The 26,011-nt window shown below is 41.5% G+C and overlaps 1 protein-coding gene across 2 annotated transcripts in view; it reads left to right on the forward strand.

Annotated features, from left to right (window-relative positions):
• FAT3 (FAT atypical cadherin 3) overlaps positions 1-25,699 on the forward strand; it is a 558,548-nt gene extending 532,849 nt beyond the window's left edge. Inside the window, exons 22-27 of one of the 2 annotated variants that reach the window (XM_025356610.1) lie at positions 9,932-10,085; positions 11,952-12,607; positions 16,174-16,287; positions 18,377-18,436; positions 19,051-19,086; positions 19,681-20,441. In XM_025356610.1, the coding sequence (XP_025212395.1) occupies positions 9,932-10,085; positions 11,952-12,607; positions 16,174-16,287; positions 18,377-18,436; positions 19,051-19,086; positions 19,681-20,303 (1,643 nt within the window). In that variant the 3' untranslated portion in view covers positions 20,304-20,441. Of the gene's footprint in view, positions 1-9,931; positions 10,086-11,951; positions 12,608-16,173; positions 16,288-18,376; positions 18,437-19,050; positions 19,087-19,680 lie in introns of both variants that reach the window. The other variant, XM_025356611.1, reaches the window with a different exon arrangement.
• The last annotated feature ends 312 nt before the right edge of the window (positions 25,700-26,011 follow it).

Genomic DNA, 26,011 nt, shown 5'->3' on the forward strand with positions numbered 1-26,011 from the left:
TTCTTAATGGTAAGAGCTACCGCTTGTTAGACTCTTACTATGTGCTTAGTAGTGTGATAAGTGCTTACCTTGAAAGTGCTTACCTTGAAAGTGCTTATGCCATGAGACATTTAATTCTCACCACAGTACTCTGAGGTCAGTACTATTCTCTCCCACCTACTCACCCTCATTTTACAGATAAAGAAATAGGCTAGAGAGGCTGTCAGTAGCCTGGCATCACATAGCTAGTAAAGTGGTGAAAGCACACTGGCTGGGTGCAGTGGCTCACACCTGTAATCCCAGAGATTTGGGAGGCCAGGAATTCAAGGTTATAGTGAGCTATGACCATACCACTGCACTTCAGCCTGAATGGCAGAGCACGAACTTTTCTCTAAACAAAAAAACAAAAATTAGTTTCTCAAAACAGTATGTAGTGGTATTGGTTTATATTTTTTCCTTAAATATGCAATGGTTAAAGAGAAAAACAAAAAAATATTTTAAAAGTGGGAAAGATGGGATTTGATCCATGTTTGTGGACCCCTTCCCCACCAGCCTGTACTCTTAACTCTCGCTACTCAGAGTGTGTTCCAGGGACCAACAGCATTGGCATCACTGGGCATGTTGGAAAGGTAGCATCTCAGTTCCCACCAGAAATCCACTGAATCAGAATCTGTATTTTAACAAGATCCCTAGGTGATAGAGTGATTTATCTCCCTGTCTCTGAACTGTCCTGAATCCTGGGGAAACTTTGACTTTTTTTTTTTTTTTTCTTGTATTGTATATAATGGTTCTCAAACTCTGAGATGCATCAGCATCACCTAAGGACCTTGTTAAAATGAGACCTTGTTATAGAAGACCCATTTGATTGCTATTTACTTGCCTCCAGTATTTGCTGTCCACATCAGGAACTTTCTGCTAGGTCACTGAATCATATTTGCAGACTTCTGAACTTCCCTATCAAGAAAATGTATCAGTTGGAAGTTAAGGGGAAACAAGCAAACAAACATACAGAATCTGAATTGGCAGGAGTGGAATTCAGGCATCTCTATTTTTAACAAGCCTCCAAGGAGTTTCTATGCACACCCTTTGTTTAAGAACCACTGACATTTGAGAATCCTGAAAACTCTGTATTTGAAGAAGTGCAAGTCAGTGGATTCCAGGAAAGGTAAACAGACATAGCACATTCAGAAATTGAGAGTCAGATGCACAGCCTGCACTTGAAAAAAAAAAAAAAATAGTATAAAGATGGAGCTTTGTACCACAGTCAGGAGATTTTGGTAACTCTGAGCTCCCTTTCAAAGATAAGAGTAATAGTGTCTGCCACTTCCTCTAAGCAGTTGTGAGTATTCTCCCTGTCAAATTGCATGAAACAATAAGTTCTTGGATGTTGCAAATAGTTTGCATAAAACTGTTTTCAGTAGCACTTTGGATCATGGTTTGCTGAATACTTTGTGTCCCTAACTTGTAAGAATCTAGATAAATTTAGTCCATCAAACTTTAATCAAGTACCTGCTTGGTGCTGAGCTCTGTGTTGAATTCTGGGTCCTATTGCTTTCTCTGTGACCAATGGATGCCACTGATGTGGCCTCCCTCTCCAAACAGCTGGTTTAAGGGAATTGAACAGGGTTCCCGTACATGCTCCGCCCACTGGCTCACTGAGCTTCGAGAAGGGAGATGTCAAACTGCCAGTAAATATGCTGTGGACATAATTTGGCTGAGCTTTTCAGCTTATGGAAAAAAAAATTTTCTGGGTGACTGTCTTCTAAATACTGACTTCGTCTTATATTTTTGGTACCTTGGAAAAAACCTCATTGTAACAGCATCAATAATTATAGACATTAATAGAAATGCTCAAACCCTAAAGTAGGTTATGTGCAGATACATACTAGAAGGTAAGAATTTACTGTGTGGCTAATGTTAACACATTAAAGGTTTCCAGATCCTCAAAGAAAATATTAGAGGCTTGGCCCAATATACAATATATAAAATGTGAGTCAGCTTTCCTAGGGAAAAAGTTTCACCTTCAAATTAATTTTTGTTTTACAAGGTCTAAAGGTGTTGAATGTACCGTTTGGTGAAAGAGAAAAGTCAGAATGACTAAAAGTTGAAATGGCAAAGTAACTTCAGCTGCAGCAGGGCTTATGCTCACTCATAATTAGCATCTCACATGATAACCTATCCACTAGTTTTCTCATACTAATTGAGGTTCGCATGGACTAGAGGTTTGGATGTTTCCCAGTCTTCAACCTAAACATCAGAATAAAAAAACTCCCATGATTTCCAGCTGTTTGGTTTATGAGCAATACAGAGAAGAAGCTGATTTCAGGATCTATAGTAATTAACAATAATTACAACAATAAAGCACCTAATGTTGTGTGCTGCATTGTGGTTTGTGAATCCAGGAACCTTATTATTCTCCATGAAGTGAGTATTAGTGAGCCTCATTTATCAGATAAAATAAGGAAGTTCCTAGAGGTCAGGCCGTGGTCACACCCAGGTGGTGGGTAACACCAGAACCTAAACTTGTACCCAGTGCCTCACCACCACATCACAGCCACCCCGCGAGTCTTGGAAGTTCTTGGAGTTTCTAAATGAAGTCCATAATTCAGCAAGCAGAGTGGTTGATGCTGACTTCAGATCCCAGGGGCTAGTTACACATTTGTCATTATTTCCATTTTTGTGCAGCAGGCAGATGTTTCCTTATCAAGGCAGCCAAACCTGATCAGAATGATGTTCACCTACACTGGCAAGCAGGGTAGAGAGTTCAAACCATAACCTGGATGAATCGGTTGGAAAATGACTACTAACTCAAAGGAGTAAGACAGGAATTATCTTGGTTATTTGCCTACACAGCCCAAATTAATGCTATAATTGCTTATACCATTTCCATTTTTGCATTTAATAGGTTTTGCAATGCTCTTCTTTGAGCAAGGAAAGGAGGATTCATTTTAAGTTGCTCTGGGTGCAGATTTCAAAACCATCTGCATCTGCTATAACTAGAAGGATTGTAAACAGAAACACAGCTTTGAGGCAGGATTTAAAAATACACTTCTCATTTTGCCAGGATTTGAGGGGAGAGAAGCTATGACTCTTTGGTACATGTATCTCCACACTAGTAGGACCATTTCCTTTCTAAAATCTGAGAACTGGCATAAAGTGCATCTGCCACTCATTGACTGTGTAACCTTGTGAAACCCATCTTTTTGACGCTTCAGTTTTCTCATTTGTAAAATAACTACAATAACAATACTTATGGCATATGGTTGTTGTAAGAATTAAATGAGATAGAATACACAGAAAGTTCTTAGAATTTTTCACATCACGTGACAAGCTATTATTCTTGTGAATTATTTCCTTATTTGATATTCTCCCCTCTGAACAAGAAAAAAAAATCAACTTTTTAAGAATACATTGAGATTAACCATTGATATTTTTCTTTCACATTTACAAAAGTGTTAAATATTATTGGTGATCGAAAAATGCCTAGATATCTCTTAGAATTTTGTTCACCTTATCTGTGTTTTATAGCAACATATGGTAATGCTTGGGAAGAGTAGAAACTTTTTATTCTATTATCTTTATTATTTAATGATGATTGAATTCCCAGAAGGAATGTCTAAAATTGTCCATCTCACCATATCTTGTCTGCTTCCCGGAGACTGATGGGAAGTAACCACAAGCTCTTCTTTCTTATCCCTACAAACTAATGAGCTCAGACTCAGTGACAAGTTCTAATACAGTCTTGTAGAAAGATTTGAGAATCAGAAAGCCTAGAGTCAAGTTTAAACTCAGTCTCTTACTAACGTATGTTGAGACGGAGTTTCGCTCTTATTGCTCAGGCTGAAGTGCAATGGCGTGATCTTGGCTCACCACAACCTCCGCCTCCTGGGTTCAAGTGATTCTCCTGCCTCGGCCTCCCAAGTAGCTGGGATTACAGGCATGCGCCATTATGCCTGGCTAATTTTGTATCTTTAGTGGAGATGGGGTTTCACCATATTGGTCAGGCTGGTCTCAAACTTCCAACCTCAGGTGATCCGCCTGCCTCAGCCTCCCAAAGTGCTGGCATTACAGGCATGAGCCACCACACCCGGCCAACTATATGTTCTTGAACAAACACCTTAACCTCTCCGGCACCCCTGGGAGTTGAGATGTTAATGAGGCCTGTTCTTTTTCCTTCATAGGATCATTGTGATCCTTCACAGAATGACTGAAAGTGATTTAAAAACACTAAAGCATTAGACTACTTAGTATCATTATGGCTACTAACGAATGATAATAATCATTATTGATATTTTTTGAATTATTAATAATAGGGCTCATACCAGGATAATGAGATTATAAATAATATTTTGTGAGAACAGGTTAATTTTCATAAACAAGCCTTTTCACAGAGACTGAACAATAGATATCACTCTTCTTTCATTAAAAAAACAAACTAATCTGACCACTTTTTAAAAATTCCAATGGCTTTTCCCTCTCATTGTGTTAACATAAAACTCCTCCAAATTTAAAGTTATAAAAGCAAGATTTCTTCCAAATGACTCTGCCTCCTATGCCCCAAGGGTTTGCAATCATAAGATCCTAGACAGTTTGCTGCTCTTTCTGATAAACAGAGAGGGTAGTGAAGTGTAGTTGTTAGAAATACAGTTCAGGACTCAGGAGCCAGACTGCCTGTGTTCAAATCCACACCAACTTCGTGACCATGACAAAGCAATCAGCTTCTCTGTACCTCAGTTGCCTCTTCTATAGCATGCTTCTAAATGGAGTTTTTCTGTCTTTGTATCCTCAGTGCTTGCCATAGTCCCTATTCCAGGGGAGAACTGGTAAACCAGTTCTCTAAAAATAAAAGCCCTGATTTGTAGCATTTGCTGGTGACTGCGGTGTAAGTACTTCCACCATGGCTGATGTCAGGCTACCCGTGGTTTAACAACTGACCTGCCAAATTCCTGAATATTTAACAGTCACCTCTTGGGACCCTGTATGAGCTGGCACCAGCCACACCACCATCTATGACTTAGGCACTCAGTCAGTGTGGATATGTTCATCAGTCAAGCTGGCTGCTGCATCAAGTAGTGCTAGATATTCCACAGAAGATGATGAAAATGACAAAATTCAGAAGGAACTGTGTGTGAGTAAAATAGTGCTCTAGAGGTAGTTTCTTATTTTAAATTCTGATTTTCCAAGGCACAGAGACATCAAATTGCTTCTCTGCCATCAGATCAAAAATCAGTCCCATGACCTGAGTTAGAATCCAGTTTCCATGATAGTGATTTAAATGTCCCTTAGATCTGGACAGCCCTCTCCTGCCCCCATGTGCTTCTGATATAGTTTTATTTAAGAAGCTGTCAAACACTTGCCAAAGAGGAGCTGGAGAGGGAGTTTTTGCTGAGTTTATCTACCTTGCCTTGGACTCCCCCCATTCCTGACTTTCTTCCTCATCATTGATGTGCTTTTCAGGGTCCTGTACTGTGGTTGTCTAAGATTAGAGTCTAAAAAAGAATCTAATTCCTCCTCACAAGTTACTCTTTGTCTAAAGGCATGCCATCATAGCCAACGACTAGCCAGGTGACACAAAGAAGCATTTTTCCCAATCGCAGCTGCCTTCAACAATTTTCAATTCTATTAAGGTGAGCAATTTCCCAAATCAGCATAACTTCAAGCCAGCATACTTCAGACTTCTGCCTCTACCCAGAGACCTCAGGCTGGCCTTCTGTAGACATAACTGGCATCAACAGTGGTCTTTCCTTAGGAGCTCCTTGGCCTTTCCTTGGCTTTGCATTTAAGGGCATTCTTTTTCTAATATGTGTGTGTCTCTCTCTGAGCCTCAGTCTCTTACCCTCTGTGTTTCTTGTTGCCAGGAAGGCTGGGGCTCCGTAGTCTCCTCCACTTGGAAATAAATAGATTTCTCTCTTGGTTCCTGCACCTGCCTCTTGAAGATAAGATTTTCTCTCTGTGAACCTATGAACACACACACACACAATCATTCTTCCTTCTGTACATGGGAGTTATCTGTAATGGGGATTCAGCAAAACATCCATGAGACCATATGCCATTTCAAACCACACATTTCTAACTATCTTGTATCTATAGCGATCAAGCTGTATAATCCCAGCATCAGTCACTGACAAATTTGGAAGAGGAGAAGCCCAAGAGCCCTTCCAGTAAGAGTGAGAATGGTTCCTTGCAGTACTTACAAAAGGTCTTAGATATGGGGAAAGCCTTTTTGGCCACTTCACGGTAAGGGTGGCAGCTTGCTGTTGCAACCCCACTACTATGGAAGTAAAGTTATTTTTATATGAGTCATAAGCCCATAGAAGTGAGGAGAATGGGGAAGTAGACAACACCAACACAAGTTTGGAGGTGGAAGGCAGAGAGACAGGTGGTAAGGAAGAAAGAAAGAAAAGAAGCTCTTAGAGACCTGGATTCCAGCTGGTACAAGAGACTGTATTCCGAAAAACTCAGGGGACTGAATCCCCAAAGACTCAGGAACTGGAGGCACCAGTTACTTCTGAAGGGGAAGAGATGGGGAAAAGAGCTTAAAATAAGAATTGCTCAAAACGGTTTAGAGGCAGTCAGGATTCAATCTGGATTCCTACCCTCCTTCTGCACAAGCAGGCAATCGCTCCCCCGATGCTATGTGTGGTGATGTTGAAATGCAGGGTCTCAGGTCTGGAGCATGCCAGACACTGTGCTATACAGGGGTTAAAGTAAATATGATGTGCTTATTGGATGCTGAGACTCACAACCACCCCTCCTCTGCTACCATCCAACCTCCCAGTGTTAGAAACCAGGCCTTTACCTTCCCTCTGAGCAGATGATAAGATGAGCCGTTACTAGGGAAAATGACCATGCCAAAGCTACTGACTCAGTTTCACAGTTGCTGAGCCCCATTAATGTGCTCAGAGCTTCTCAACAGATTTCTAGTTTTCTATTGCTATACTCTTCAATGTGAACTAATAAGCAATGGTTACAAGTAAAGAAATCCTCTCATGTGGAAGATAGAAAATGTATTAGAGTTCTTCAGAGAAGCAGAACCAATAGGAGATATATGCAGCTACTCCTCAACTTGTGATGGGGTTATATCTCAATAAACTCGTCATAAGTTGGAAATATCTTAAGTAAAAAATGCATCTAATACACCTAACCTACCGAACATTATAGCTTAGCCTAGCCTACCTGAAACACATTTCTACGGAATATATATTGCTTTCACACCTTCAAAAAGTCAAAAAATCATAAGTTGAACAATCATAAGGCAGAGACCATTTGTGTATATACATGAGCATGTGCACATACATAAATGTGGAGAGACACTGATTTCAAAGAATTGGCTCGTGATTGTGTGAGCAGGCTGGCTGGTTGAAAATTCATGTAAGAGTTGATTTTTCAGTCTTGAATTCAAAATCTGCAGAGTAAGCCAGCAGGCGGGAAATTCGGGTAAAATTTCTTCCATGTTGCAGTCTTGAGACAGGATTCTTTCTTCATAAGTCCTTGAACTGAATAATGAGGCCCACCCAAATTATGGAGAGTAATATATTTCATTTAAAGGTAACTGATTATAAATTTTATCATACCCAATGAGACTGACAGCTAAAAATAGAAATAAATAAATAAATTGATAACATCCACAAATACCCAAATACCTTCATTGCAACATCTAGACTAGTGTTTGACCAAATATCTGGCTATCAATAGGCTACCCAAGTTGACACATAAAATCAAATATCACAGAGACCAAAACAAAGAAACAGAGAAAAGCAACTTGGAAAAAACTGCAGGGAGAAAACTTCATAAAAGTATTATTAATATCCTCAGACAGATAAGAGAAGATACTGTAACCACAGCCTAGAAGCAGGATGTTACGCGTGAAAAAAAATAAAATAAAAACTCAGTGCACAAAAAAAGTTCTTGGAAAATGACAAATTAATGAAAATCTCAATAAAAGTGAAGGAGATAAGAAACTCTCACCAAAAGTAAAGCAAAACCTCACAGAGATGTAATATAAGAGAGAAAAAATAAAATTAGAGGAAGGTCCAGGAGATCTGAGATCCAAAAAATAGAAGTTCCATAAAAACAGAATAGAGAAAACAAAGGAAAATAAATTACAAACAAAATAATAAAAGAAATTTTCCCAAAGTGAAAACACAAAAATTTCCAGATTGCAAGAGCCCACTGAGTACCCAGTATTGGCTGAAAATAAACTCATATAAAGTACATCCCTGCAAAATCTCAGAAAATTGGAGGCAAACAGATCCTCCAAGATGTTAAAGAGGGGGGGAAAAAAATTACATACAAACTCCAAGAACCAAAATGACTTTGGATTTCTCAAAAGCAACATGGAGGGATTGCTTATAATTTTTTACACAACCTGTCAAAGAGGTGTCAGGGTGAAGTAAAGACATGTTCAGCTATGCAAAGTGTCACCAGATTTCCTTCCTATAAGCCCTTTTGGAGGAAGTAACTGTGGAATGTGTTCTAGTGAAATGAGAGAGTAAACCAAGAAATAGGCAGACAGGTGATACAGGACTCACCAGATCCAACATGGGAGAGCAGGAAAGCAGGGCCAGAGGGCAACATTCAGGGTGGAGCCAGTCAGAGGGCCTCAGGAGAGACTAATTCAGGGGATGAAAATACAAGGAAGCAGAGACAACTAAACTCAGAGAGACCTGATTGATGAAGAGTTTCTAGTTAAATCAACAATCAATATTCAGAAATAAGCAAGCGAAAACACTGGATATTTTTTAACTCTAGGGGAAACAAGTTAGGCATGAATATAAAAATATAATCGAGCTTACTACAGGACTTAGCTGCAAATAACATTTCATTGTCATCATAATGCAAACACTGATCATTGACTTAACCAAAATTACAATACTACAATATATTGTGAGATAGGGTCAGCACAAGAGGTATTCCTATGTGGTGAGGCTAAAGGTTTGAAATTTTAAAAAGCATAGTGGAAAACTAATAGAAAATGCCTAACACTAAAATAATCACAAAATAGTCAACTACTATGGAAGGAAATATTGAAATACAAAAAGGAACACCCAGGTTACTTTGGAGGAAGTGTAAATGGGAGGGAAGACTGCTGGTGGACAAAATAAAACTTGTAGAACTACCTTCCTCTTTACTATGTGCATGTATACCTGTAATTTAAAAAAACAAATCTTATGGTTTTTTTTTTTTAAAGGAAGGAAGAAAGAACACCCTTACTGGTTATTGATCCCTTCCATCTCGAGAGATAATGCATCTCGAGAGGTCAAGAATGCCTCTTTCCACATCTGATATTTCATATTCTCTGTAGTGAGGATATTATATTACTAGCAATTTCTGCATGATGGGCTTATGAGGGGAGAAAGTGAAAAAAAATGCAAAAATCAGGATCAGACCAGGGGAGCTGGGCAAAGGCTGGAATTCTTTCCATTTCCCTGTGCCTTTGCCAGTCTGGGGTTCATTTGAGTTGACAAATATCATTTTACCTGCTCTCCCCTCATTCCCTCTCCAGGTGGGATTTCAGTACTTGGCTAAGGAGAAAGAGCACAGGAGATAGGACAGTGACTCAGGAAAGGAGGTAGCGTGGTATCAGTAGTAAACCACTCCTATCTGGAAGCATCTGCCTTGTGCAGTAATAGTGTCGGGGAGAAAACATCTTCCTCCCCATCTTGAATTCCGCTCTTGAAATCTGTCCCTTGGGAAGGTCTTACAATTCTCACTAGCATTTGTGTATGTGGTTAATTAGGTGAATTTTTGTGGGCTAGCAGGAAATCCAAACTGCAACTTGGCATTTTAGCGGCAAGATGTTTCAAGCAATCAATTTGCTAACCACCTTTGGAATTTGGGCCCTTCCTATGATACAGTTCAACAAAGAATTAGGAGGACATATTATAGCTGAGTCCAAGCACTCAGCCCTAGCAGGGGCATCCGTGGCTCATGAGGTCCTCTGTTTCCCCAGGCTATCAGTGTACCTGTCTCTCACAGTTTACGGGAAGAAACTGTGAATCTGAGATTACAGCCTGCTTCCCAAACCCCTGCCGGAATGGAGGATCCTGCGATCCAATAGGAAACACTTTCATCTGCAATTGTAAAGCTGGGCTCACTGGAGTCACGTAAGTGAGATTATATAAGTGTCTTTCTCTACATTGTTCTTTATTGCTACAACAAACCAGTAAGCAATTAACGAGGATAAAATATTTGCCACTAATAGTAAAGGCAAAGGGTTAACATCTGCACGAGACATATAAGGAGTGCTTACAGGTGACTAAAATGTTAATAGGAATTATCTCTGGGTAGTAGGGTCATGAGTAATTCATATTTTCTACTTTATGTTTCCCTGTATCTTCAAAATTGTGTATGATTACTATGTAGTCTGTAACTAGGAGAAAAGAAAGTCATCTAGGCCACCTAATGTTTCTATTATAATTCTGAGGCAGACACACTACCCATTTCCGCAGAATCCATTAACTGGACTCTACTGCCTATTGTTTTTTGATCATTCTGAGAAACTGAAACTTACCTTCTCTTTGCAAACCTTTCTTTCCCTAAGAAATAAATAAATTAAATGTTTGCCAAAAGGAAAGAGACCATTTTAAATTCCTAGTAAAATGCCACTTTCAGCCATCCTTGATCGTTTTAGAAGTATATATATGTAATCTCAGGCAAGTGATATTCTAATTACAGATCAGTCTTATGTATTCATTAGAGCAAATCTCCCGAGGACTTTACCAGGAAATACTTAGCTGACTTTGAATCGTTGGATGTAATTTAAAGTAATAAAGCGGCATTTATTTTTAAATACTCTGTGATTCTGACTAATTTCCGGCTGACCTCACCTCTATCTGTTCAAATTAGGGACATTTGGGTACATTTTAAAAGGTAGATTACCAAAAATATAGGTGATCGGACCTTTTAAATGAACATATCAGAACAATTGCTGAAATAGAGAAAAGTGAAAACGAAGGTCTATGTTCTCAAGTATTATTAAGCTAAGAAAGAATAAGACTGAAACACTTGCCTTATAATTATGCTCAAAGTGAGCCATGGATTGCTTTAAAGCGAATAAAATTGATTTAATTATTTTTCATTAGAATGCTTTAGTCATTTTTCCTAAAAATCTACATGAGTATTAGCCTTTAACATAAGCACAGAATGTTGAAGACATGTAACCCTCCACCCACCCACCCCCTGCATCCCCCAGCTTCCCAAAGGGACCAAAAATTACCGTAGCCATTAGAGGAAAATGTCAGAACCAAAGACTTTCCTCTGGGGGAAAACCTATAACCAATATATAGATTCACAGCTCTTTGTCTGCAATTCTACAATCCCAAAAGCTCTGCGAACTTAAAGGGTTTGGAGTATGTTAGTGGCAAACTAATTGGGTGGCAAAACCTGTTCAAAACTGTTCTGAGGCTCTTTCTACTCTTTATTTCTCTCATTTAGTGTGAATATCCATATGTTTCACTGCAGAAACACTGGTATTTTTGATTATGGGATACTACGGCCAGCACCAGTTTCTGTGAGGGGGAGGAGTATTTTACATAATGTGAAAGATATGTGCTGCATGTCCTTGCTAAAATTGCACAATTTTAAATTCTGAGATGCATCTCCTCCCGCGGATTTGGAGACCAGTACCTTTTCAATAGCATCTGTTATTCTTTCTCTTTCTCCTCCTCTCCTCTCCCACCTCAGTCTCTTCCTTTCCCCAACCCAGGTAGGAAAGGAAGACCTGGGAGAGATTGGGTTGGAAGGAACACCTTAACGCAAAGTGACGATTTGGGGACCATAGTGGTCATATAAATGCCTAAATTAGTTTCCCCTCCCCCCCCCCCCCCCCACCAACCATCTTTGTCCTGCTTCATCTGTACCCTTTAGGTGCATCATTTTCTTTTAAAGATGTCTGTGTTTTCTCGAGCTCCAGTATCCCATCGTGGGTGCACAGGTCCTGACGGTGGGGAGGGGCTTCTGTGTCGCCGCAGGTGTGAGGAGGACATCAATGAGTGCGAACGAGAGGAGTGTGAGAACGGAGGCTCCTGCGTGAACGTGTTCGGCTCCTTCCTCTGCAACTGCACGCCGGGCTACGTGGGCCAGTACTGCGGGCTGCGCCCCGTGGTGGTGCCCAATATCCAGGCTGGCCACTCCTACGTGGGGAAGGAGGAGCTCATCGGCATCGCCGTGGTCCTCTTCGTCATCTTCATCCTGGTGGTCCTCTTCATCGTCTTCCGCAAGAAGGTCTTCCGCAAGAACTACTCCCGCAACAACATCACGCTAGTGCAGGACCCGGCCACCGCCGCCCTGCTCAACAAGAGCAACGGCATCCCGTTCCGGAACCTGCGCGGCAGCGGGGACGGCCGTAATGTCTACCAGGAGGTGGGGCCCCCGCAGGTCCCCGTGCGCCCCATGGCCTACACACCCTGCTTCCAGAGCGACTCCAGGAGCAACCTGGATAAGATCGTGGACGGGCTGGGAGGCGAGCACCAGGAGATGACTACGTTTCACCCCGAGTCGCCCCGCATCCTGACAGCCCGGCGGGGCGTGGTCGTGTGCAGCGTGGCCCCCAACCTCCCCGCCGTGTCACCCTGCCGCTCCGACTGCGACTCCATCCGGAAGAATGGCTGGGACGCGGGAACTGAGAGTGAGTAGGAAGTGGTAATGCTCACCCCTCTGTGCTTACAGGGAACCTGCAGGGGGCGTTGTGCGAGGACGCTAAGGGAAGGGAGAGAGACCTTGTGGGCAGAGCATTCGGTATGACATGCTGGAGTGGAGTGTTCACACAGGCTCTGGAAAACTGTCCTGGTTCCGATTCCCATTTTCAGATGGGAGAAATGAAGCTCAGAGAGGGTAACATCATGAGCCCAAGGTCAGGCAGCTGCTAGTTAGAGGCAATCAGTACCCCAACCCAAGTCTTCCAGGCTCCAAAACCCATCCTCTTCTCACAATAGCGGGCCACTGGTCAAAGCGCAAAAGAAAAGAAGAAAGTAGACTAGTTATTGTGTATAAATTATAATAGTGTATGTTTCTGGGCCTATGTACAAAGTGCAAAAAGCCACGTCAGTGATGTCCAGAAGTGCACTCTGGAAGGTTGGAAGAAGAGAGTATTTCCGGTCTTAGAATGAAGACTTGAGAGAAGCAGAGGGGCACTTCAGTTGGACCGTGATGAGTTAAAGAGTCTGCGGAAAGGAGGATATTCCACTGTAGGGGGGACCCATGTGATCAGAAGAAAAGCAAGTCATTTCTTCTTGGCTGGAATGTAGATACCATGAAACAACAAGGGGATCCACAAGGCGGAAAGGTGGTCTGAGCCAGATGGTGGTGTTTGCCCCTTCACTTGGCCTCATATAGCAACATTCTAGGCACCAGGAAGAGCTACAGGTGCAAAAGTCCTGGGATAGGAAGAAGCTTGGTGTGTAGAAGAGCACAGAGGAGGTCGGTGCAGTTGGTGCTTGCATTTTAACAGCAACACTATTGCAGGTTTTTAACTAAGTGACTGGCATGATCTAATTCACATTTTTTAAAGCTGGCTCTGGCTGATCCTAGGAGAAGAAATTGAGCAACTTAGGTAGTCTCTGTGAACATCTATGTGAGAGATTGTTTTCCCTGCTGTTAGTATCCATCACAAGGAGACTAAAGGAATCTTTGCTGTAACCTATAACTTCATCAGGACAAATGGCTTTATATCCCAGTAGTAGCTGTGTCCTAGAAGGCTATGGAAGGCTATGGTTATAGTACTGTGGCATATGTTGAGGGAGAAGGAGGGAGCAGGAAGGTTTCAGATGGAACTAGAGACCATGGGCAGCCAGGGAGATAAAGGTTTTGTTCATGGAGGAAGGGAGTATTCCTACTGATATGAATAAGATTTCAGTAGGACACTTTGGAGATGGCCTCCCAGGAACAGGAAGAAGCTCAGTGTAGAGGACACATAAAGGGTTACCCGAGAGATGTCTGCCTCTGTTGTTCAGGTGAGAGGTCAAGGTTAGAAGTGAAAGTTTGAACGACATCTGCATGTAGGATGGTGGACTCTGTAGGAGGGTGAACTCACCAAGGGAACAAGAACAGAGAGGATGGTCAAACCAGGCCTCCAAAAGAACCCTGTAGATGACTACATGTGGGCTTTGGACAGAAGGGGAGGAGCCAGGCAAGGACACAAACACTTTCCAACAAAGAAAGAAAAAGGAAAAGGAAATGGCCCCTGTCCAGAAGCCAAGAGAATGTCAGTAAGGTCATCAGTATTGAGTACTGTGAAACTGCCAAGGAGGACACAGGCTAAAATAGATGTAGAGTGAGCTTGATGATGAGAGGAGTCTTAGCATCTCAAGTGCCTCTCAGTAGAGCCATCAAGGCAGAAGCCAGAATGCAAGGGTTGAGAACCAAGAGGTTTGATGAGAAAGTCAGGGCAGCAGATGCATGTGAAGCACGCTGCTGTGTGTTGCATCATCTCCTTAAACCATCACAGTGCCCCCATGTTGGTACCATTACCAGGCCATCATTCCATGGAGGAAAAAACTCCATTCAATGGGTGAAATACTCACCTGAGGGCACCTAACTAGCAAAAGGAGAAGTCAGGATTAAAACCTGTGCTCTTACCAGCACTGTTCTTGGGAGCTTTGGTAGGAAGGAAGGAGAGCGGTATTAGAGGAAGAGGATTTCTTGGTGATAGCAGAGGGCCAAGGATGAATTCTTTCTATTCTAGTGCTGCCCCAACATGCTATCTGCTGATTCCGTCTTTCTGTAGACACATATATTTTAAGCAGTTGCTCTTGAATTTCAGTCATAAATATATTCACTCTCAAATTATCTGTTGAGTTAGACTTTACTATAATCTTGCCAATCCAATAGCTAATAGGTTCTTTTTTATTTAGCAATAAGAAAGGGGGGAGTTGAATAAATGAAGGAGTGGAGAAAGGAGTTTTATGCTCAGCACTTCATTCACCAGAGTGGATTATTTGTCATTTCCTTCCTTGTGTTCAGGGTTGAGCTTGTGCACACCTTGTGCTTTTTTGAAGCTCATCCTCATATTTTCTGCAATGTGGCTGTTAGGAGGTGAGTGTCTCCCTGGCATATCTCTCCACTTATATCGGTTGTTTAGCCAACTCCTGTGGCCTCAGCCTCTGACAGCAGATGCAGAGCCACCATGCCTGTTCCTGACATCGCCCTTTTTGGAAGAAACGTGATTTCTGTGGCCACAGAGAGGAACAAATGTTCCCTTAATCACAAGTCTGCATCTCTTTGTACCATTGCGTTACATGATGATTTGCAGCTCTTCCTGGTGATCACTGCCCTCCTCCCTTCCTGATGTGACAGCTTTATTTCCAGAATTCACTTCAGGCCAAAACTCACATTTCCCCCCAAAGTCTTGTTGGGTTGTATTGAATACATTTCCTTCTTCGTTAAGCAAGGCAGAGTTAGCTGGTGAGACAGTTTCTGGGCTACTAATTCATTTTGCATTTGACAACCTCAAGATATAGGCTGTTTTTATTGCTTCCTTTAGTCCATCAAATAAGAAAGTAGCCCTGGTGTGGGTGTGGGTGTGGGTGTGCGTGCACGCGCGCGCACACGCACGTGCATCTGTGTGTTTCTGGCTGTCTTTGTACAGTAAAGAAGGAGGACATATATGGATAAGGGCATATCCACACCACTGCCAGCCCTCCTACCTGACACAGGGTGTAGAACATGGTCACTCCCAAAAATGATACAACACTGCCCTCTAGAAGGCAAAGCTGAAAACTCCACTCACTGTCCAGAGATGGAAGTTAGGATAAATGTAAAGGCATTCTCGCCTATAAAATATTTATACCCCTATTTTAAAAGTAATCTCATTTAACCTGGTGTTGACACCTCATCAGTTCATGTAAATGATGTAAATTAACTCTGAATGGCAAAGAGCAATGCAGCCACTTCATCCTCCTTTTACTCTTCACTCAGTTGCTTCACTTTGAGGAAGGAACAGCTACTTTTGGCTGTCAGCTGTTTGGAAGCTCATTTATTATGGGCTAAGGGTTTCAAATCCATAATGTAAATCACTTGATTGACAGACCTTTGCCCCCAATGGCACAATCAATTTTCTATTGTGGAGCTAAATTATTTTCTCTAAGCAAATGAAAGAGCCTCAAGAAGTGAACTAGCTGGGAGGGTGGTGGGCAGGAGGAAATAGGCACAAGGTAATCAGTGTAATTTCTGCTTTCTCTTTGGCTGTCCACGAAGACAAAGCGGTTGATGACCCGGGAGAAGTGACCTGCTTTGCAGGTAGTAATAAAGGCAGCAACTCTGAAGTTCAATCCCTCAGCTCCTTCCAGTCAGATTCTGGTGACGACAATGGTAAGAAGTCATCAGATTTGTTCGGAGTGGGTGGGTTCTGCTTCCTGTTCTGAAAGACCGTGGTTGGGAGGAGGGTGGTGTGACTGACTTTGTTTCTCCACCTGTTCATGGGCTTTTGAGCATGTTCACCAGGTTCCTGGTTTACTCCATTGTTGGATGTCATTGCCAAAGGAGCCCCCGTTGAGCTGTCACTGTGGGCAGGCCCAGAGATCTGTATCAGGGGTTGATGAAGTTTCCCTGGGCCTCCAGTAGTGAGTCCTCTTTGATTTGGTTCGTGGTGGAACTACTTCATCCCAAATGATATTCTCTAGCAGACAGAGTAATTTATTTCTTTTTTTATTTTACCAACGATCTCTTCCCTCTCCACTATATATCCAACATGCCCATCATTAGAAATTAGTTCAGAGACAAAAACCTTCTAATAGAACCAGTGGAATCTTCATTCAATTGAATCCCCCTTATAATCATTTGGGTTATGGGCTTTTGGAGAATTTATTTAAAACTATGAGGCAGCTCCTTAGAAAAATGCACATACACCCAAAATGTTGCATGCAATTTCTCATGGTTCACAGACTTTGTTGACACTCCAAAGCTGCTACCTCTACCTCTCGTGAACTTATGCTTATGGAGAGGGTGCTAATGCTGGACTGGGTTTTCTGAGCTGAGGAACCAGCTTCGGAGGATGGGTTGTTCTCCCCAGGGCAGGGGAGGGAAGCAGGAACAGTCATAAAACAGTGAGTGTTTTCAATGCGCTGAGTAAACCAAGAATAATTTCAAACAGTCATCCACAGAGACAAGCAGCCTTACCTTAGGTCATTTTCCCATTTGTCAGCAACTAGCAACAAATGGATACTTATTAATTTATGTAATCATTCAATCTATAAATCCTTGCTGAATTTTTTCCATGTGCTGAGTCCTTCACCCAGAGTACAAAATGAAAAATGCATAGCCCTTGCCTCCAAGGCAAATACAGAAACAGGTGAGCTCCAAGACCATAGAAGCAATCATGGAAGTAAAAGAGCCTAATTTCATCACCACTTTCAAATGCTGGCACTTCTGAGAAGTGCAGATGCCTTCAGTGTATCTGTCTGCTGGGACAACAAATCGTGTAACAGTGGATTTTTTCTGACCATTATCGGAAGGTCAAAGACACACCCCCAGATCTGTATGCCTTCATGTATCCTCTTTTCCTCCTCCCTAGCCAGAAGAAAAGCTGTGGCTAGTTTGCACTTTATATAGAAGCACCTAAGAACGTAGACAGTCCAGACTCCAGGCAGCAGATGCAACAATGATGCCTGGTTAACTGTTCTCCTGGGCTCTGCTGTGTGCACCCTGAGGATCACACTCTTGCCTTTTTATGCTTAACATTCCAAGTTGGTCCCAAATGAGGCAGGTGGTGTTAGGAACTTTCATCAAACTGGTTTTAAGCCTGATCACCTCTCCACAAGCTGTTGTACTGAGCATTAAGGCAACCCATATAGACCACAGATATCTCCTTCTCTATTCTAACTATTTGAGAGGCCAAATGCTGACTTCTGTCCACACCTTACTGGTGGAAGCTAGGCCTTGGGTCGTTCTGGGCCGTCAGTGGCATTGTGTGACTGTGAAGCCATCAGCCCTGCAAAGGTTATCCTCTATCACTGGCATTTGGTTCAGAGCAGCATGACTGACCAACAAATAATTATCCCTGGGAATAGTGAGGTCTTCCTCTGAGAGCCTTTGGGAGTTGCTAATGAGAAATTAGCATGAGCTTGATGAGCCGCTGCCTTCCTAAATTGATTTTGCTAAGTCATGAGGGGTGAGTTTATGACCCAGCAATCATGACCGATCCTGCCTTTCAGGAGGACTGGCCTTGGATTTGCTGCCATTTCTCTTCCATTCCACAAATCCCGGGACCCTCTAGATAAAGGTGTCCACTGATACACTCCCTAACAGATTGTGGGGAGGCTTTGGGTGTTTGCATGCTGCACTTTCATTGTTGTTGTTGTTGTTGTTGTTGTTGTTAAAATAAGTTAAGGCGTGTTTAAAATACACAACTAACCTGAAGCTGTCCTTCCCCTCCCTCCGATCTTCTTTTCCTGACCACAAGCCTCCATAGTGACTGTCATTCAGCTTGTCAACAATGTAGTTGACACTATAGAAAATGAAGGTATTTACTTTTTTTCTTCCATAGCATTTCTTGAAATTTTGCTTCCATGTTACTTTGGACTAGGAGTGATTTTAATGGATTGGCCACAGAGTGGCAATGAACAGCTGGTTTCCGATGAGATGTGGGGTATTTCTCTATGGATCTGTTTTACAATTTTGAAAAAAAAAAAAAACCTAGTTCATAATTTATTAAAAAAAAATGTGGGGTACTCTCTTTATAAAATTCCTTTCAGGAGAAGAACACCCAATTAGTTGCAATCCAGATTAATACTAAATTTACCTTTATATTCAACATGTGTTCATTGAGCTCCTACTATGAGCTGGGAATCCTTAAGAAATCATTCAGAGCTGCAATATTACAGATACTTATTTCAACCAGGTAACTTTTATTAGCAACTTAATAAAATCAGGGCCTGGCATAAATGTGATTTATCTGTTTTGTTTTGCTTTGTTTTTTTCCTAAGTAACAATGGGAAGAAATAAAAAAGGCTAAACTTATTCATAGCCCATAGGCCTTTAGGAGCATGTTTTTTAAAGTCATTTCAAATGTTCTGTTTTATCCCTCTTCATGTGGTTTGGATTGTCAGTTTTACTTTTCACTTTGTATTTAAACAGTGTCTGTCATGGACCAAGGACAGAACTACAACCGAGGTGACTGTGCCGCAAACCTAGCATAACTTTTATTTGTGTGTTTTGAATTGCTGAGTTCATTCTTACCCTGTTCCTGTCCCTCTGCCCTGATCTGAATTTTGCATGTCTCAGGTGTCTCGCTCAGTATTGGAGGTGAAAGCTCCAACAGCATTCCCCTCCTAGCCTCATCCTCTGTGCGTGTGTTTCACCCATTTGCCTGCACACCTTCCTGCCTCCTGTGGTCCACAGCACAGCTGGTGGACCTCTCTGCAAGCACGTTGCCAGTCTCGCTCTGCAATAGCATGTGACTAGGAAGAGGGAGTGGGGACAGTGCTCAGGGGTCCTGGAACTGTCTCCTTGGCGTGCCCTCGCTCTTCATCTCATGGCATGGCTGAGTGTGAGGCTCTGCAGCAACCGGGCCTCAACCTGTCAGAGTTGCCATCGCCTTGTTCTCCGCAGGCCAAAGCATGGCTGGCCCCATAGACCCTTGTAAGAAGCTTCTTAGGGTCTCTTGGATGCTAAAAATTGCATGTCAGGTCCCTTCCCTGCTCCTTTCCCAGCCATACGCCAACTCCAGTCTAGAGGAAATTAACTGTCATGGTTTTTCTCTTGCAGCCTATCACTGGGACACCTCTGACTGGATGCCAGGGGCCCGCCTGTCGGACATAGAGGAAGTGCCCAACTATGAGAACCAGGATGGAGGGTCTGCACACCAGGGGAGCACACGGGAGCTGGAGAGTGATTACTACCTTGGTGGTTATGACATTGACAGTGAATACCCACCCCCTCATGAAGAGGAGTTCTTGAGTCAGGACCAGCTGCCTCCCCCTCTCCCGGAGGACTTCCCGGACCAATATGAGGCCCTGCCACCCTCCCAGCCTGTCTCCCTGGCCAGCACACTGAGCCCGGACTGCAGGAGAAGGCCCCAGTTCCATCCTAGCCAGTACCTCCCTCCTCACCCATTCCCCAATGAAACGGATTTGGTGGGCCCGCCTGCCAGCTGTGAATTTAGTACTTTTGCTGTGAGCATGAACCAGGGCACAGAGCCCACAGGCCCAGCAGACAGCGTGTCTCTGTCCTTGCACAATTCCAGAGGCACCTCATCCTCAGATGTGTCAGCCAACTGCGGCTTTGACAATTCCGAAGTAGCCATGAGTGACTACGAGAGCGTAGGAGAGCTCAGCCTCGCCAGCCTTCACATTCCCTTTGTGGAGACTCAGCATCAGACTCAAGTGTAGATACCACATCTTGGGTAGTTCACCCTGTTTGTTACAGAAAAGTGGAAGCTGATTGGCTGGGCTTGTGTCCCAGTGGAGCATCGTCTGTGGAAAGAGAAGGGAATATGGTATTTTTCCACTAGAAACTTCTTCACAAGTCATACTGTCCCAACAAGCAAGCTTGATTCCAGTTGGGTGAAAATGAAAGGCTCAGAAATTGTTTTGGAGAAGTGTCTGGTAATCCTTGATGGAGGTACCTCTGTTCACGGCTAAAAATGCAAAGAGGGAAAAATTATTTCACCCACTAAGTTATACAGCAGTCTTGTATGGCTTTGTGCAGTATTGTACCCTGGAAAGTGTTACAGCGTCAGTCCTTGCAGTATTAAAAACTGGCAACAATCAAAGAGGCATTGTTGCATGTAATTTTGAGCCAATGAAATGAAAATAGTAGTAATGATTGTTGGAAAAGTTAGTCTCTTAGGCGAAAGAAAAGAGAAACAAATATTAAACAAACCAGAAAATGGGCTGAAGCCTTTTAAATCAACTCTATTTTTTTGATAAGCTGCCCAATTTTCAGCTATAAAATTAGGTTTGAATAACATGTTTAGTATGCTCAGTTGTTTCTGTTTGCTTGTGTTAAGCATCCAATCTAATATAGTTGGGTTTTATGATCTTCGAGAAAGGTATCAATGAAGAGCAACGTGAGGCTTTTGGGTTCCATTTGGTGGGTGGGGGAGGAAGTTGGAATTGTTTGAACATTAGAAAGAATGTGATTATCTGGTTGGTTTTGTGTTTTCTGGTAAATATTCCAGTCGGTAAATCTAACATTGCTACAGAAGTTGGCTTTGTTCATATAGGTTCTCTACAATGAGATATTTTTAGAAGTTTAAGCAAAATTCACAAATTCAGGGAGAAAAAAAAAAGAAAAAACGATACCTTCAAAGTTTGCAGCCTAGATAATCACAATTCTTGATAATGCAGAGGAAAGGTGTCTGTTACTCGAAATCAGTAGCGTCACCATTATAAATACAATTATGTTAAGAAAAGAAGAAAGTAGACTAGTTATTGTGTATAAATTATAATAGTGCGTGTCTGTCTGGGCCTATGTACAAATACGTGCTTGCACTCAGTAAGGCTGCTCTTGAGGAAAGCTAATGTGAAGGTTTTGGGAAATGGACCATGTTGAAAATTCTGTCAGCAAGCATGGCATACCTTTCAATTTCTCTGATCTCTATGGTGTTAGAGAAACATCAAATGTCATATTTTACCCTGGTTCAGTTAACTTTATTTTGGTACTGCCAATAAAGCAAAATTGTGTTTGTTTTTTTGTTTTTTTTTTTTTTTTTTCTCCTCGAGACAGACTCTTGCTCTGTCACCTAGGCTGGAGTGCAATGGTGCAATCTCGGCTCCTGGGTTCAAACGATTCTCCTGCCTCAGCCTCCCAAGTAGCTGGGATTACAGATGTGTGCCACCACACCCAGCTAATTTTTTGTAGTTTTAGTAGAGATGGGGTTTCACCATGTTGGCCAGGCTGATCTCGAACTCCTGACCTTGTGATCTGCCTGCCGTGGCCTCCCAAAGCGCTGGGATTACAGGCATAAGCCACCGTACTCAGCCCAAAACTGTGCTTTTTAAAAACAGTATTTTCTTATAATTTTCCAGAACTAACCTCTGCTTTTAAAATGTGTAATGTTTGATTACACCCTGGGATTCCCTTCTCATCTGTGGGCTTTGGCCATGATTTCCAAAATTAACAGGAGAATCATTCCACTGGAAATATAAAAATCCAGTCCTCAAAACTTAAAGTTGATAAGTTGAATGACTTTCCTCTTTTGCTTCAATCAGATTATGGCCGCCTGTGCAGTGGCCATGGTAAATATATGCATATTTGCACTATCTGTTTAATGAGCAAATCTGTGTCCACAGTTTCTGATGACATATGGCATTGGTGTGTAACTTGTACTGTCCCGAGTCTGTGCATTATTCACTCAGACATATTTTTAGTTATTTCAATTGCATTTAATCCACTTCTTTTTTATGAGTCAGTGTTTCTGAAAGTTTATGCAAAAAAAAAAAAAAAAAAAAAAAAATCCTTTTTCATTCCCAAACTTTCTAAGTAAGTGGATACACTTCACAGGTTTTTCAGCCTTTCTCTTCCTGTCTCTTGGTCAGACCTACTCATGGAGGCATTATCCACACTGTGGTCTTGAAATAAATGAATTTCACTAAGGCTGCTTTCGATAATAAAGTCTTTGGTATTTTTCTTATGTAAGAGGCACATTTGCAAGAGTCATGGAAAAAAATGACAAACTAATGGCCTAGAATAGAGTCACTGCTACACTTTAAGTAATGCAATGACATAAAAACCATCAAAGTAAAACCAACAATTCATTTCTTGCCCCCAGGAAATATTAGAATGAGATTAATGCCGATGAGTCACTACTGCTTACACAGCATCTCTTCAAGGGAGAATGCCTGACTGACACAGTAATGAAAGAATAAATAGATCCTAATGCAGTCATGAAGCCACCGAAGAAAATTGTGCCCACCCTTTGCTGTCACCTATGTAAAATATCTCTTTCTTTGGGATATTGTCCCCTGATTTTCTGCAGAATAGCTCTGCAGCTAAATATATACCAGGCAAGCATGTATTATGTTTTGATTCATTATCTTTAAACACATGCTATCTCTTCACTTTTTGGAAAGTTAGATTTCCCTGTAGATTACAAAATGCTTTGCAATCAGGCCAAGATGCTACTAGGTGGGGATGACCACTGATTCAAAACAGCTGGAAGAGTCCTATTTGCTAGTCCAAACTCCTTATTTTATCAAAGAGGAGACATACCTAGAGAGGGGAAGGGACTTCCCAAGCTCACAGAGGAAGTTAGTTAGCTTAACAAGGACTAGAACCCATCCATCTGGCCAATATTCTTTTTACGTAATATTGTTCACCCCTACCCTGCCTTGAGCATGGGAGCCACCTGGTTCCGATGGACCCTCTGACTTCCACCATTCTTTCTTTGGAATATGCTATAAAAGGAAATTCATGGAGAATATTTTTCTGGAAGCCAGTTGATCTTATGTTTCCTTGCAGCCCCTCTAGGCAGAGGGGTTATAGAATTCACACACATTTCTGTAGACATTCATCGAAATGCTGCTTTTGCCAAATGAATGTTTGTATAATAGGGATGAAATGATAATTACAGAGTTCAGCTCAGACCAGTCATCAGTTGTAGTGAAACTTTGATTATACCATTACCTACTGGTTGCATTTTTGGTTTTGGTTTTGCATTTTTTTCTTCCCACCAACACTGGCTACTCTTTGTCCTACCCCCTCCACCATGATGAACCATGTGGAAAATATTTAAATCAATTGGTGTCCTTCTCATTTTTCTAACATGTATGTGCCACCTCCTGGAAGCCATTTCCCATAATCTGTTGTAGGCACTTTACTAGTATTGCACACATTCTGGTTAGATTGAGAATAGCTAGACTCTTGGTGCTCGTCATATAGTAAGCAAGAACTTGAGGGTAGTAAAAGGTGAATAAAGTGCATGCTTCATTTATTCCCTTTTCTCTATGAATATTTTGCTGCTGCGTTCTAGTCTATGCCAGCTTTCCATGTACCCTTGACCTGCCTATTCATGAAATGCCATGTAAAAGACTTAGTAACATGAGTAGGTGGTCCATGCTTTGAGGTTCATCCAATTAGAGAATCAATGTGAAAGCCTGGAAAGGGGAACTAGTTTGTAGGATGTGCCTGGAACTTTCCTTGGAAATTACTAGCACATTCTGGAAAAAAAAAGCAAGTAGAACATATCTACCATCAGTCCTCTCCTACTTACTTCCCACCCCACCCTACCCACACTGATGCTATGTTTGCATCATCAAAGTCAGGGGAATTGAGAAAAGAGATTATCAAAATAAATTATTAAAGATCCAGAAAACAGTTTTATGTGAAGTAATTCAGGAAGATCTAGTGTTCATTTTGCATGGATTGTCCAGGTAATTGTCTGGCTCTTCACTCCGCTGCCTTCCCAGTGCACAGGTATTGCTAAAGTGGTTAGGCTTTAATGTTTTATGATTTTAGTTTCAAACCATGGGAAATGGAGATTTGAAGAGGCATTTATTCCGTGTCATCATTTTGTGTGCTCTGTGAGAAGGTGGTTATGTGTTTTTGCTGGTTTGTGTCCCACAGTGTTCAACTGCACATTATTCTGATGAAAATCCACAATGTCTTTGAGCTTCTGGTTGTGTAATGCTGGGGTTTAAAGTCACCATTTGTGGGTCTGGCATCAGTTAATATTTAGCCAGCTGGCTAAGAGATAGGAAAAGAATATGGTATTTCTTTCCTTATGTAATAATGAAAAGCAATAATTAAAGTAGGTAATAATACACAAAGGCCATAATTAGTCTCTTCTAGTGTTTAGAATGCACTTGAGAATCGTAGAGTCATTTGGAGCGTGTTTGGACCGATTAGTATGTACTGTAGTACACTTCTGGCAAACAAATACCTGAATTGCTACTATTTAACAATCTTATGAGCCCACACTACTGCATTTTGGGAGTGGCAAATGTGTTTGGAAATGGAAGCAGTTCTTTTTAAGCACTGTATCAGAGAGATTGTCTTGTACATTTGCCTGTTGCAAACAGGCTGGTTTGTAAAAGGTGTATGTTTTGGTGTTTAAAATGTTTATAAAATTGTATATAAATGGTTTCAATTTTCCAGGCTTTTGTAGATACTATATTTGATGCCTATCAGGATGCTTTAATTTGGGGGGTCGAATATAATTGTAAGTCATCCACGCTGTTGGTCTGCAAACTTTTGAGGTAACTACACGCACACAAAAAAGGATTTTAGATTTGAATATGATGTTTTTTACTCATTTCAAAATGTACTGTAACCTTTCTTTGGTTCTTGCTGTTTTCATTTAACTTTCTCTGTTTTCAAGAAAAATGTTTTTATTGACATTTGTAAAAAATGAATGTGTTTTGCCCAGTTATTAAGTGTTTTATTTTTATGCAATTTCAGAGTCCCAGTGAGGTATGTCATTCCTTCATACACATGCACCTCCACCTCAACTTGCACACACATCACACACCAAACCTTATGCAAAGGGGAAAGCTAACACTTAGAGTGGATTTTGTCCCTTAAGAAAATGGATTGTTCCTGCATATATTGCTGGTGGCAGTATTCAGTCTTGTGTTCTTTTTCTAAAAAAAAAAAAAAAAAAAAGGGAAAAGAAAAAAGAAAAAAAGAAAAGAAAAAACAAAAGCAAACAAAAAAAAAGACAGCCAAAAAAAAAGAAAAAAAGAAACAACAACAACAACAAAAAAAACCACAACAGTGTACAGGTTTGTAACTGCCAAAATTTGATGGTTAAAACAAGTTTTCAAGTAAAAAGAAAAAAATGAAACTAGCAATTGTGTTGACTCTTTTTAAGTGTTTCCTTTTCTTTATCTTTAACTTTAATTCATTGCTCACATGGTATTTAGGAGGGCATATTCCACAGGGCATGGGAGAAAGACGTGGTACAGAGCAAAGCTCTTTAGCCCTAGTCTACCCCTGAAAGAGAGAGGTCTCTAGTCTGAAAGGGATGTTTTAGTTTTGTTGTATTAGTGTGGCTTCCCTGACCCCCCGAGGCTTTTTACCTCCAGAAAAACTTCCATCTGTCCTGGTACACATGTTGAAATCTTATGTAACTTCTTTTTTTTTTTTTTTTTTTTTT

Source organism: Theropithecus gelada, chromosome 14 (genome assembly GCF_003255815.1).
Source record: "Theropithecus gelada isolate Dixy chromosome 14, Tgel_1.0, whole genome shotgun sequence".
NCBI lineage: Eukaryota > Metazoa > Chordata > Mammalia > Primates > Cercopithecidae > Theropithecus > Theropithecus gelada.